The 14913-nt window shown below is 37.9% G+C and overlaps 1 protein-coding gene across 4 annotated transcripts in view; it reads right to left on the reverse strand.

The window, feature by feature from the left end:
• OPHN1 (oligophrenin 1) overlaps nt 1-14913 on the reverse strand; it is a 555959-nt gene that overhangs the window by 343404 nt on the left and 197642 nt on the right. For all 4 annotated transcript variants that reach the window (XM_041741146.1, XM_041741144.1, XM_041741142.1 and 1 more), the window contains exon 3: nt 4740-4835. In XM_041741146.1, coding sequence (XP_041597080.1) covers nt 4740-4835 — 96 coding nt within the window. The remainder of the gene's footprint in view (nt 1-4739; nt 4836-14913) is intronic.

The raw sequence follows: 14913 nt of genomic DNA on the forward strand, positions 1-14913 counted from the left end.
AGCACCAGTCATATGTCAGACACTGAGTCTAATGACTTACATATACTCTCTGATATATATATTTATCTGATTTACTCCTCACAGTCTTGTGAAATAGATTATACATCCTACTTTAGAGATGAGGAAACCGGTCCAACAAGCTTAGGTAATGTTGCTAACATCCCATAGCTAATAAATCTGAACTATACACAAAAATATCTAAACACCTGAGATTTCCTTTGATTACTGAGATTTCCTTTGATTTCCTTTGATTACTGAGCTATAGAGGTAGAGAAAAGGCCAGGCAATGCCAGTCGAAGGCACAGATGTCTTGCTTTAGAACATGGACAAATGTCATCATCAGGGCAGTGAGACATTTCCTCCCACTTGTCCTCATTATACACAGACTTCTCAAATTAGTTACTAGTGCTGATCATCAAGGGAAGGGACTCCTTAGAGAAGCCTCAGGTTTTGCTTCATATCCTCTAGGAATCATTCCCATCTCTGTTAGACAACTGGAATCCACAGGGGCTTAAAGGTATTGAGTCACATTTTGCAGCCATTGTGAAAACTGCATTATGGAAAGAACTGCTAGGCCCTCTTTACATATAATGTGAAATCTAAATCTCAACCCAAAATTCTATCATAAATGTACTTTTATTAATTTTTCCAGTTAAACAGAACATCTACTGACTCAGGGCCAGTAGTGTTGGCAATTAGAGGGTATGGCACAGTGTGCTATCTTAGCTTCCAAAGCAACTGTCCTTTCCCAACAATGCCCTCCCAGTCAGCCTCTAATATATCTTCTCAAAGCCTCCAAAAGGCCTCACCTTAAACTGCTGGAGCACTGGTTGTTCTCTCTACCACCAAAAATCCCAGTTCTCAAAGTAACAAATTCAACAAGCATAATAACTGTGACAGGCCAACTAAAATCTCAAAATCTTTTTTCAATCCCCATCAATAAAGGTCAGTTTATGAGTCATCATCTCTAAAAGCAATGATCAGATGATAACCACAAGTTTCTGGAGTTGGTAGGCAAAAGGTAACTGAGTTAAAGTGTTGTTGCAAAGCATACATTATGAAGCAAATGTGTCACAGCTAGCAGCTTACATGGAGCTCACAGACACCCCCTAGGAACCCAGTACCACTACGGGGTCATTTTTATTTTTGTTTACAAGCCATTATGCTCAAACTCACACCCCTTCTTTTTCCTAAATGGCACTGGTTGACATTTATGGTAAGGTAGGTGTTGTACCCTCAGTGGACCCACCCCTACAGCTCCTTGGGCATTGGTCTCACCCTTTTAAATCTAGGGGGAGGAGGCACCCAGGGCCTATGCACTCTAGGCATATAATAGGAGTGGCAGCCCTGATGATCTCAGGATTGGCTTCAGAGTCCTTCTTCTCTTGTCTTTGAAGAACAGTGCATGTTCTTAGCTATATGATCTGGTCTTATAGGGTCTAAGAGGTCAAACAGTCTTCCTTCATTTTGTCCCATTTTTGTTTTCTATAGTCCCAGCTTGTAGTGTTTCTGCTTGTATAATTCCATCTCTATTCCTGGCTTCTATTGTGATAGTTTATTATATCCATGTTTCACACCCACATTGATCTCCTGATGCAATGGTCACTCCACCGCACCCTTGGTGTTCTTTTCCAAACACACTTTATCATATTTTGTAATATGAACAGGCAGAGAAATGTCCAAATCTTGAAGTTCTGGTTCCATTTTGTTTAATAATTCCATCTTCAATTCATTTCTCTCCTCTCAGCCTTTACTAGTAACAGGGAGAACCAAGCCATTCTTTCAACACTTTGCTTAGGAATTTCTTCAGCCAAATATTCAATTTTTTTTCAGTCAGAAAACACTACCTTCCACAAAATACTAGAACACAAACACATTTTAGCAAAGTTCTTTGCCTACTTTATAACAAGGATTGCTTTTCTCCATTGTCTAATAACATATTCTTTATGGAAACTTTCTCTATGGCTCTCCTTTTTTTCTTTCTGAGCTGTCACAACAAATGCCTTTAAAATTCCATTCATGGCAATCTAGGCTTTTCCTAGCATGCACCTGCAAACTTTTGCAGCTTCTTCCCATTACTCAGTTCCAAAGCTACCTCAACATTATTAGGGAATTGGTACAGCAGCACCTCCACTTCTCAGCACCAATTTCAGTCTTACTAAATTTAGGATGCTATAACAAAATACCATAGACTGAGTGGCTTATAAACAACAGAAACTTATTTCTCACAGTTCTGGAGGCTACAAGTCTGAGGTCAAGGTGTCAGCATAGTTAGGTTCTGGTGAGAGCCCTCTTGAAGGTTGCAGACTGACAACTTCTTATTGTATCCTCACATGGTGGAAGGAGGGTAAAAGAGCCCTTGGGAGTCCCTTTTATGAGGGCTCTGATCCCATTCATGAGGGGTTTCCACCTTCATGATTACCAACTCTCAAAGAATCCAACTCTTAATACCATAACATCAGGGGTTAGAATTTCAACATATGGTTTTTGAGAGGGACACAGAACTATTCAATCTACTGCAGAGTACAAAGAAATAGAATCTTATATTAACAATGATTAAACAGTTAATATGTACTTAAACACTGTGCACACGTGGCATTGATCATCACACCCCTATTTCAAAGATGAGAAAAATTAACACTCAGAGAGGGAAATTCACCTCCCCAGGATACAAAGATAATAAGTTCCAAAACTTAAGTTCAAATTTGGGCTATCTGACTCTAGAGTCCATGATATTAACTTTTAAGTAAGTCATGCACTTAGACAAAAATACATTTGCAAAAGTAAAATGAAGTGGAGTGAATAAGTAAATAATCTAAATGCAAATGTGTGCCTCATTATTTATACTACCATATTTACCAAAACAATCAATTTTAGTCTCACAAAAGTACCCATTGCAGTATTATTTATAATACTGAAAAATTGGAAATAAGCTAAATAGTTTAATATTATATAAAGTATGGCTCCTATAATAAAAAGATCTGAATGAATCCATTATTTATTCATCCAGTAAACACATATTGAGCATCCAATATATTCTAGATACTCCTCCACATGCAGTGAATAAAAACAATGTCCTTGCCCCTCATGAAACTTACAAAGAATTTTAAATGATATCAGAAGATGATTATGATAAACTATTAGGTTAAAAAGATAAAATTATGTATTTAGAATGAACTAAATTGCACACACATAAAAGAGATACATGAACAAAAGAAATCAAAAGATAACTTGCCAATACCATCTAATATATTGTTTCTGTGCTGGAATATCTTACTATCATAGGTAATTTTATACTTTTATATATGATTTATATTTCCTACAATGACCATTAAATAATGATAATAATAATAATAACACATTTTTATATTTTAATGATGGGGTTCATAAACACAACTGTGTAACATACTTGTATCTGTGACATTAAATCATTCACAATAGTTCTGTGGTTCAATGTTATTGTCTAGCAAATGCTTTACACTAACTCTTTTAACTCACTGGTTACCAAACATTTTCTTAAATGACCAGAACAAATAATTTAGGCTTTGAAAGCCATCCAGTCTCTGCCACTTCTACTCAATGTTGTTCTACCACAAAAGTACCCTTAGACAATATTTTTTCCCTTAGACAATATTTAGACAACCAACAAAACTTTATTTACAAGAAAACAAAAAGCAGTAGGCAAAATTTGGCCCAAGGGTCATAGTTTGCTGACACTACTTTAACTTCATAAGAACAAACACAAACTGTTCAATCTCTTCATGGAAACATTCTTGATATTAATATTAACCACATTTTATAGACAAAAAATAAGGCTCACAAAAAAGAAATATCTGTCCGAGATCACACAGCTTACAGAGTGAGTGGTTAAATTCAGTTCCCAAGAGAGATGCCAAATGTCCTGTTGTCTGAAAACCTGGACATATATAAATAATACTTTTAGACATTCTAGAGATTATTCCTTAGAGGACTATTAATCTAAATCATCCTGTTTTTTTAAATCACTTTTTAATTTATCCTTTATAAAATTATCTATTTTCATGTATTATATTCCTTAAAGAAAAAGTCCTGTGGGCAGCCCGGGTGGTTCAGCGGTTTAGCGCCACCTTCAGCCCAGGGCATGATCCTGGAGACCCAGGATCGAGGGCCACATCGGGCTCTCGGGCTCTCGGCATGGAGCCTGCTTCTCTCTCTGCCTGTGTCTCTGCCTCTCTCTCTCTCTCTCTCTCTTTCTCTCTCTCTCTCTCTCTCTCACTCTGTGTGTGTGTGTGTGTGTGTGTGTGTGTTTCTCGTGAATAAATAAATAAAATCTTTAAAAAAAAAAGTCCCGTGCAGATTGAGTCAAAGGCCTCAGTGGAGGTTTGAGGGATATCTTCTTATTGCTTTTGTGTGAGAGGGGAATGGGACTGAAGACAATGTTTCTTTATTCTTCTTAGGCAGCCTCCCATGAGCTTGGCACTAGACCACAGAGGATGAAGATGTCCAGGTATCCAGAAACCTAGGACACTGCATGGTCTCATAACTGCCTCAAGAGGCACAAGTAGGGACATGTGGGTGGCTCAGTGGTTGAGCGTCTGCCTTTGGCTCTAGGCATGATCCCAGTCCCCGGATCAAGTCCCACATCTGGCTCCCAACGAGGAGCCTGCCTCTCCCTCTATCTAGGTCTCTGCTTCTCTCTCATGAATAAATAAATAAAATCTTGAAAAAATAAAAAGAGGCACAAGTAGCTGAAGACTTACCAATGTTAATCTCATCATCAGTCAGAGTGTCTCCAATGAAATCAAACTGAAAGGACTGAAGTGTCTGAGAAAATTTCTGAACAGCTGAAGAATAATCTGCAAAATACCAGAAACAGAAGAAATGGTCAAGACTGCTGTCCTTTAACTGATTTACCCATCTCTGTTAGGGCTGATAGAAGAAAAGCAATGGGAAATGCTCCCAGTAGTTAGCAACTTGCATTTAATACAGTTAAACAAAAGACAGACCTTCAGTAGAAGACTTTAGCAACTAAAACCATTAAAGAGGAAGGGGGCAGCTTAGTGAAGTCCTTCTTTTTTACGTGATGGGACATGTTTTAATCTTAATTCCTGTCCTCTCTGACTCCTTCTACCCAAAGCCTGTACGACTTAAAACTACTTATTTTTACTCCTAAAAGAGTCTCTTTAAGCATTAATTGAGCACTGATTATGGGCAATGGACTAAATGCTTTCTTACCTCTCACCAAATACCCACAATCATTCTACAACGGAAAAAAAAAAGCAACTGAATTTTAGAGGTACTCAGTGTCCCTGAGCTAGCTGGCACAGTCAAAAGTAGAAGCCGGATGGTCTATCTGTCTCTCCAGGGCCTTTTCCATGGCAACATTGGCACAACTTGGACATTTTACACATTAGCCATATGGCAGCCTGGGTTGAGATACTATCTGGCAGGAAAACAAATTTAACTTGTTCACATGGTATTCACCATGGGACCTGAACGAAGGAGGCAATCAATGAAAAGCTTCAGGGTGTTATGGACAAATGCTTTTACTTTTGGTGAATAATTTTGAATTTTTTGAATTTTATTATATAAAAATTTAATGAAGGTATAAAACTATATCACAGTTAGCCTTTAGACAAGTTATCTTTAATAAAGGTTTTAAAATATGACCTTCACCAAGAGGTCCAGCCAAACTCTCTAGCCTTGCTACTCTGAGTGGTTCTCAGAGCAGAATCATCATCACCTGGGAGCTTTATGGAGGTACACATTCCCAGGTCAAACCTCAGACTTACTGAATCAGAAACCGCATTTTTTTATATAATCCCTAGGAGATTCGTATGCCCTTTGAAGTTTGAGGAGCACTGCTCTCACTAACTAAAGTAACCCATTAGACTGTCTTCTAGGAAAGGCCAAGGTTTTGGTTATTTTTGGTTCCCTTTTCCTATTTCTTCTTTAACTCCATAGTTTCATCATCCTCCACCTTCACATATATCAGATACATAGGCTTATGAGAGTTTTTTCTCTCAGACTAACAGAAAGGGAGACAATGTAAACAATAGCATCTATTCCTTTTAATGAAAATCTAACATGGCTAAGCACAAACAAAATAAAACATGTTCAGACATTTGGTTGGAGCAGATTAACCTGCTTAGAATTTTATTGCCATCTTGTCTATATCCCATATCCAGAAGAGTTTATTTTCAGTATTTAGAGCCTTGACCCTTTGAATACATCACTGGCAAGGAGGCAAGGGTAGAGAAGGAGGAGGAGAAGGGGGAGAAGAAGAAGAGCAGATGGCTCAGTTGTTTAAGTATCTGATTCATGATTTCGGCTCAGGTCGTGATCTCATGGGTCTGCACTCAGCATGGAGTCTGCTTGAGATTCTCTCTCTCCCTCTCCCTCTGCTCTTCCCCTAACTCGCTTGCACACATTCTCACTCTCTCAAATAAATAAATAAATCTTTAAAAAAAGAAAAAGAAAGGTTTTACAAAGAGTAGGGACTGCAGACTAGGCTACCATGCCTTCTCTAATTTCCACATTTTGGAGTAACATTTTCTACTTCAAATCTCGTCCATATAAATGTGAGACAAGCATGTGCACCCTGATTTCCATATCCCATGAGCAAAGAGAACACAAAACTGGCTTCATGGCTGGAAAGCAATCACTTTTCTCTGGCCTCCTTGTTCAGCAGCAGATAAGGGCAAGCCCAGAATTCTCACATGTGCCTTCTGGGTCACTTAGAGAAATTAAATAAAAAATATTCATTATATTGTCTTTTCACACATACCTGAATTCCTTCAGTTTTTTCTTGATACAAACAAGGTACATTTATTAATCATTCCTTTTTTAGAATTATCTGAACATTTCAGAAACCACAAATACTAGGATTTTTTATATTTATATTATTTTCTAAGTAAAAGCATGGGGTAAGAAAGGAGTTGCATTCATTCCCATTTTCACTATTTGTACCAACTTCTCATCTCCAGACAGAATTCCAGCCTGATTGAAAACACTACATTTGCACAGAGTTTGAAAATGTTTATAAAGGACTTTCCATAAGCACTCTCAGTTACTCCTCTTTAATACACAAATGTAAGAATTACTATACTTACCTTATAAACAAACATTAAAAGTGAGACAATGCAGATAAATCACATTCACAAATACAAACAAGCATAAATTAACAGCTCTTCATTGAAAGAAATCTCATGTATTTGGCCTCTATACTAAGAAAAGTGCCAGGAATAAATCTTGTATTTCAGATGAATGAGTTGGTAACTTTTGAACTCCAAAGATTCAACAGATAACCTAGAAATGCTTGCTACATATGGAGCATTTATTTCCTTATTATACAAAAAGTTACTCCATCACTCTACACCACAAACAATAATTATTTCATCTTTCCTAATACTTCTGCAACTCTACCCACCAAGCGTCTATCTCATAATTCTTCAAGCTATCTTTGAGGGTACTCTCTACACCACATTCTTATTCATGTGTCTTCTGTAATGTTTTTCCCTCACCTTACTCTTACTCATCCTAGAATGTAGTTAGATAGTGTTTCTGAGGCAACTGAAGCTTTCTGGGAATAAGGTAGAATAAAACAGGATTAATTAGTCAGGTAATTAATGTTGTATAGAAACCAATTTACTTATTATCACTAATATCTTCTACGGGATCATACTCTTACCTAAATTACTTTGGTCTGTACAATGCCTTAGAAATTTATCTATCTGTAATTCACTATTTTTGTTGCTAGGTAGATTCCATTGTATAAATATACCACAATTCCTCATTCACCTATTTATGAACATTGTACAGTTTCTAGTTTTTCACTACTGTGAAGAATGTTACTTTAAACATTCATGTATAAGCCTTCCTGGGCCTTATATGAGAAATTTCAATTGATCCACATATATCTTCTAATATTTGATAACTTACTTTAAAATCCTTTTAGATTTATTTATTTATTGCTAGCATAAAATGTTATATTAGTTTCAGCTGTACAACATAGCGATTCAACAACTCTGTACATTATGTTATGATCACTACAAGTATTGCTACCATCTGTCACCACACAATACTATTACAATGCCACTGACTATATTCCCTATGTTGTACCTTTCATCCCCATGATTTATTCATTCCATAGCTACAAGCCTGTACCTCCCACTCTCCTTCACTCATTTGGCCCATTCCCCACTCATCTCCCCTCTGGCAACCACCAGTTTGTTTTCTGTGTTTGTGGGTCTGTTTCTGCTCTTTTCTTTCCACATATAAGTGAAATCATGGTATTTGTCTTTCTCTAACTCACCTATTTCAATTAGCATAATCCTCTCTAGGTCCATGCATGTTGTTACAAATGGCAAGATTTCCCTTTTATGGCTGAGTAATATTCCATTATATATATATATATACACACACACACACACACACACACACACATACCACATCTTCTTTATCAATTCAAGTATGCAGAGACACTTGGGTTGCTTCCATATCTTGCCTACTGTGAATAAAGCTACAATAAAAATCTGGTAACTTACTTACTTATTTACTTTATGTATTTACTGTATGTTTGTATTGGGAGTTTGATTTGCCAACATATAGCATAACACCCAGTGTTTATCCCATCAAGTGACCCCTCTGTGCCCATCACCCAGTCACCCCAACCCCCTGCCCACCTCCCCTTCCACTACCCCTTGTTCATTTCCCAGAGCTAGGAGTCTCTCATGTTCTGTCAGCCTCTCTGATATATTTCCCATTCATTTTCTCTCCTTTCTCCTTTAATCCCTTTCATTACTTTTTATATTCCCCATATGAATAAAACCACATAATGTTTGTCCTTCTCTGATTGATTTACTTCACTCAGCATAATACTCTCCAGTTCCACCCACGTCGAAGCAAATGGTGGGTATTCTTCATTTCTAATGGCTGAGTAATATTCCATTGTATACATAGACCACATCTTTTTCCATTCATTTTTCGATGGACACTGAGGCTCCTTCCACAGTTTGACTACTGTGAACATTGCTGCTATAAACATTGGGGGGCAGGTGTCCCGACATTTCACTGCATCTGTATCTTTGGGGTAAATCCCCAGTAGTGCAATTGCTGGGTCATAGGGCAGATCTATTTTTAACTCTTTGAGGAACCTCCACACAGTTTTCCAGAGTGGCTGTACCACTTCACATTCCCACCAACAGTGCAAGAGGTTCCCCTTTCTCCACATCCTCTCCAACATTTGTTGTTTCCTGTCTTGTTAATTTTCCCCATTTTCATTGGTGTGAGGTGGTATCTCATTGTGGTTTTGATTTGTATTTCCCTGATGGCAAGTGATGCGGAGCATTTTCTCATGTGCTTGTTGGCCATGTCTATGTCTTCCTCTGTGAAATTTCTATTCATGTCTTTTGCCCATTTCATGATTGGATTGTTTGTTTCTTTGCTGTTGAGTTTAATAAGTTTTGTATAGATCCTGGACTTTTTTTTATTTTAAATTTAACCATTCAAATGGATGTGTGGCAGTATCATGTAGTTTTAATCTGCATTTCCCTGATGACTAATGGTGCTAATTAGCTTATCATGTACTTATTGGGCATTTATAATCTTTTCTTTTATGAAGATTCTGTTCATATTCTTGCCTATTTTAAACTTGAGTTTTTGTCTTCCTATTGTTGAGCTATTATTGATCTATAAGATTTCTTTAGATATCCTGGACACAAGTTTTTTTTGTCATATATGTATATCATATGACATTATATTATATGATATATATATACCATATAAAATATATATATATCATATTCTCTAAATAAACTAAAGGTTTAACAATCTAAGGATTCTCTATTCAAGATAAATTGAATCTTGGGATGCCTGGATGGCTCAGTGTTTGAGCGCCTGCCTTTGGCTCAGGGCAGGATCCTGGAGTCCCAGGATCAAGTCCCACATTGGGCTCCCTGCATGGAGCCCGCTTCTCTCTCTGTGCCTGTGTCTCTGCCTCTCTTTGTGTCTCTTGTGAGCAAATAAATAAAATCTTAAAAAAAAGATAAATCAAATCTTGAGAATAATATCAATGTACTTGGTTATACATTAAGGAAACCTAATAAAATCACTCTCTCCCCAGCTCAGCTGTAGCACTGAAAACCAACAGCTTCACAACTATGCTAGCTATGAAAACCAACAAGTTAGTGGCCACCAGAGAGGGCAGAATGCAGTTGGAGTTTTATAAGCCTGTACTCTTAAAGAATATCACTATTTGTCCATTTTAACAGGTCCTGAAAGCTCCATTCTTAAGGCTAGTCTCTGTTCTAACATTAAGTTCATTCTGTGTTAAACAGTGATGTGATTGGGGCATTTGTAAAAAATAATCATATAAATTTTTAAAATATTGTGGTAGTCCAAGACAATGTAAAAGTTGGAGTTATCAAGAGGTTGACCAAAATATTTAGTGTGATATTGTGATTTATAAAAAATATATATTTGACCATTCAGATGATCAGACTATATTTCTTATATATATTTGGTCTTCATACACAATTCCCAGCTCACAGCTCCCAAAACCCCTGAAATTTCCTAATGATGAGAGCCATAAAATTGTCTTTTGTTAGGTTAATGCCTTGACTTTTGAACCACACCTAAAAATGGAGACTGGTTGCCAGGAGAACTAACCATGTAATTAGAGTACTGGAACTTCCATTCTCATTCCCCTGACCTCGGGGGAGGAGAGAGAGACTGGAGATTGAATCAGCCACCAATGGCCAATGATTTAATCAACCATGCTTATTTAATGAAGCTTCCATAGAAACCCAAAAGGAACTTCCAGGCTAGTAAATATGTAGAGAAGTGGGGAGAATGGTATGCTCAGAGAGGTCATGGAGGCTCCACACTCTTTCCCCATAATATGCCCTATTCGTACCTTCTATATGGCTGTTCTTATGTTATATTCCTTTATAACAAATCAGTAATCTAATAAGTAAAATATTTCTTTGAGTTCTGTGAGTCATTCTAGAAAATTAATCAAACCTAAGAAGGTCATTATAGGAACCTTTGGTTTATAGCCAGTTGGTCAGAAGCACTGAACTTGTGATAGACAAATGAAAGCAGTAGTACAGTCTTGTATAACCAAACCCTTGACCAGCAGAATCTGGTGTACAGGGAGATAGTGTCATAATTGAGTTGAATAGTAGGACATGGTGTTTAGAGAATTGCTTGTTAGTGTGGGGAATCCACTCCCAAAAACACATTAGAGTTGGTCCCAGGAACCCAAAATGCTTCATAAAATATTAGAGAATGACAATTTGGAGAATGACATGTGCAAAGGACCTATGCAAAGCTACAACCTATTCCTAAGAGTCTAGAAAGACATGTGCATGAGAAGGAATGTGTGCACACCCCAAGTTATGTCTATGTTCATGAAAGATTTGAGAAGGCCCTAATCTCTCACTTCTATCTAACCTTGAGGCCCTTAACAAGCAGGGAGAGAATGGTAGGAAAAGTTGTAAATTGACTGGCTGAATGTTACAGGCATGCCATAACATACACCAACAAAGCCCTTCACCAAAGCCTGAGGAACTTGCTGGCTTGATATTTCATGGAATACTTGTCTAATCAGTAGGCGATCACTAAGCTAGCCTACCAAAGACTTCAGTGGCCACACACAACAAGAAATATAGACTATAATACAGAATTAGTTCAAGAAATCAATAAACAAGAAAACAACTACAGACACATAAATCATGGGAAAGAGTGAGGACATCATTTTGAGAATTATCACATTATATATTAAATGTGCACTTTTCAATAAAAATTAGGAGACACACAGAAACAGGAAACATTGGCTTATACTTTAAAAATGTAATCAACAGGGGATCCCTGGGTGGCTCAGTGGTTTAGCGCCTGCCTTTGGCCCAGGGAGCGATCTTGGAGTCCTGGGATCGAGTCCCACGTCCGGCTCCCGGCATGGAGCCTGCTTCTCCCTCCTCCTGTGTCTCTGCCTCTCTCTCTCTCTCTCTCTCTCTCTCTCTCTCTCTCTACGTCTATCATAAATAAATAAATAAATAAATAAATAAATCTTTAAAAAACGTAATCAACAGTAACTGTCCATGAGGAAGCCCAGACATTGAACTTACTAGACAAAGATTCTAATTAGTTATTCTAAACATGTTCAAAGAATTTAAAAGAACTATGTCTTAAAAAAAGAAAAAAAAAAACAACCTAAAGGAGAGAATGAGAATAATGTATCACCAAATACAGAATATCAAAAAAGAGTTGGAGAATATTTTAAGAAAACAAAATAAAAACTCTGTAGTTAAAACTACAATAATAGACATGAACAATTTACTACACAGGGTCAAGATTAGAATGGGTAGATGGAAGAATCAGTGAAGCTAAAGACAGGTCAACTGAGATTACCAAGTCTAGGGAACAGAAAGAAAAAGAAATGAAGAAAAATGAATAGAACCACAGAAAAATTTGAGGCACCATAAACATAACAACACACACAATAGGAAACCTAGAATAGGAAAGGAAGAGGAAGATAGAATATTTGTCACATTTGATAGAAATAAAATTCATCATCACTCTCAACAAGCTCAATACATAACTAAAAGACTATAAACTCAGACATACACATCTAAAAATATCATAGTCAACTGCTGAAAAATAAAGAAGGGGACAAAATCTTTTAAAAAGGCAAAAGAAAAAGACTCATCATGAACAAGGAATCCTCAATAAGATTAACAGCTGAATTGTTCATCAGGAATTATTCAGGATCAAACAGTAAAGTACCATGTTCAGAATGCTGGGGTGGAGGGAACTATCAAGATAATGAGTAAGGGACAGGAAGGCTAGGTAGGGAAAGACACGTAGGGGGCTACATGACTAAGCTCACAGAAATCCCAGATATGAAGAAATGTTATAGACAATATATTAATCAGACAGAAGGGGAGGTAACAAATCCACCATATTTATTCTAAATATAGACAGGATATTTTCATGATACTTAAAAATGCACCACATTTGTCTTATGCATTATTAACAAGAAATTTACCAAGTTCCCTGGTCAGTTTTAGAAAACTGACCATAAAAGCCTTCAGTGGCAACCCAATCAGGATCCCTCTACTCTAGAGAGTTTTTTTCTTTCCTTTCTGTTCTCAACATCACTTAATAAACTTTCACTTCACTTCACCCTTTTGTGTCTGTGAAATTCATTCCTGGACTGTGAGACAAGAACCCTGTAATCCTGCAATAATAATATTCCACATCTAGAAAAATTAACCTTCAAAAATGAAGATATTCCCAGTTAAACAAAAACTGAATTACTTGCTAGCAAATCTGTCCTACAATAAATACTAAAGGGAGTCTACCAGGCTAAAATCAAAGAAAAACACAACAGGATTTAGGAAGATGGTGCCAGAACAGAAAGACCCTAGGTAGGTCTAGTCCCATGAATACAATGAGATAATTATCAAATCATCCTAAATACCCAATAAATCAATCTGAAAATCAATAGAACAAACTCCACAGCTAATGGAAGAGAAAAGACCACATTGAAGAAGGGTAGAAGTGAGGAGACATATTTGGGGGAGAAATGGATCAGGAGTGCTTCAGAAGGGAGGGAGCCAGGGTCACAGAGAAGGGCAAGAGACAGAGGAGCATACAGGGGAACACACAAGGAGAACGTTTTCCCAAAGCCATTGATTCTGAAAATAAGAGGGCTGAGTTTCCTGAGCTGCAACCAACAGGGCTTAAAGCCTGGAGTTCTAAATGTCAGCAGGCTGGGCTGGTATGAGCCTTCAAGGAACTGCACTGCTCCTGGAAAGATAGGCAAAAAAACTGGGAGGCAGACAGCCTGGAAACAGCAATCTAAAAAAATGCCTAGAACCCACAAGGGGAGATTATTCATTTTACTGTGAGTGCGTTCCTGAGAGACAGTATTCACAGAGATGTTTCTGGGGACAAACGAGCGGCTGGTCACATTTCATTCCCCTCTCCCCTCAGCATAAACACAGATCCACCAGCAGGAAGAAGTACAGGGCCTACACAGACTGCCTACCTTGATTACAATATCCACACCCTTGTGCTCTGGTGGGACTACCCTGCTCAGTCAAGATTGCATCAGTCACAGCACAGCAGGACCCTCCCCCAAAAGTCCAGCATAATCCTCTGCATATATCACATCTCTAAAGCATGAACTAAGGTCAGAAGCCTTGGCAGAGATAGAGCCCAAAACTCACTGTGCTGCTCCTGGTGAGAAGTCAGTCAAAAAACCCTGAGGCAGACAACTTGGAAAAAAAATCTCAAAAATGCCTAGGGCACAAAGGAGGAAGACTATTCATTTTCTCAGAGAGCTTCCCTAAGAGGCAGCCTTCAAAGAAATACCTCTCCAGTAACAAAAAAGCTGGCTAGAGCCATTTCCCTCCCCGTATCAAGCATAAACACAGAGACACCTACAGGAAACAGTTTAGGGCTGACACAGGCTGCATAAGTTGCTTACACTCTCAGACCCCTGCATTCTGGCGGAACTGCCTTTCTCCATCAAGCTTGACTCAGTCGCAGCATGGTGCGTCCTGTCCCCAGAAAACCAGCAGAAACCCATCTCTCCCAAACAGAGAATATCAAATGCTTGATATTCACAAGCACACCACACCATCTCTCCCAAACAGAGAATATCAAATGCTTCAGTTCTAGATAAAGTAAGATCCAATCTCTTTACATGAGCAGACCACAGCAAACCTAGTTAAAATTTTCCAAACTCTGGCCAAGGACCAAACTGCCCACTGCAGGCAAGGAAAGGTTTACTGATGACTGGTCTGAAGGATAGACCAGTCCATAGCATTACAACAGAGCATACAGTACACACCAGAAATACACCCTAAAGCACCAGGCCCTGGACACTACATGACCACTTCTTCATAAAGCCATTACTCTCAAGAA

Source organism: Vulpes lagopus, chromosome X, assembly GCF_018345385.1.
Source record: "Vulpes lagopus strain Blue_001 chromosome X, ASM1834538v1, whole genome shotgun sequence".
Classification (NCBI taxonomy): Eukaryota; Metazoa; Chordata; class Mammalia; order Carnivora; family Canidae; genus Vulpes; species Vulpes lagopus.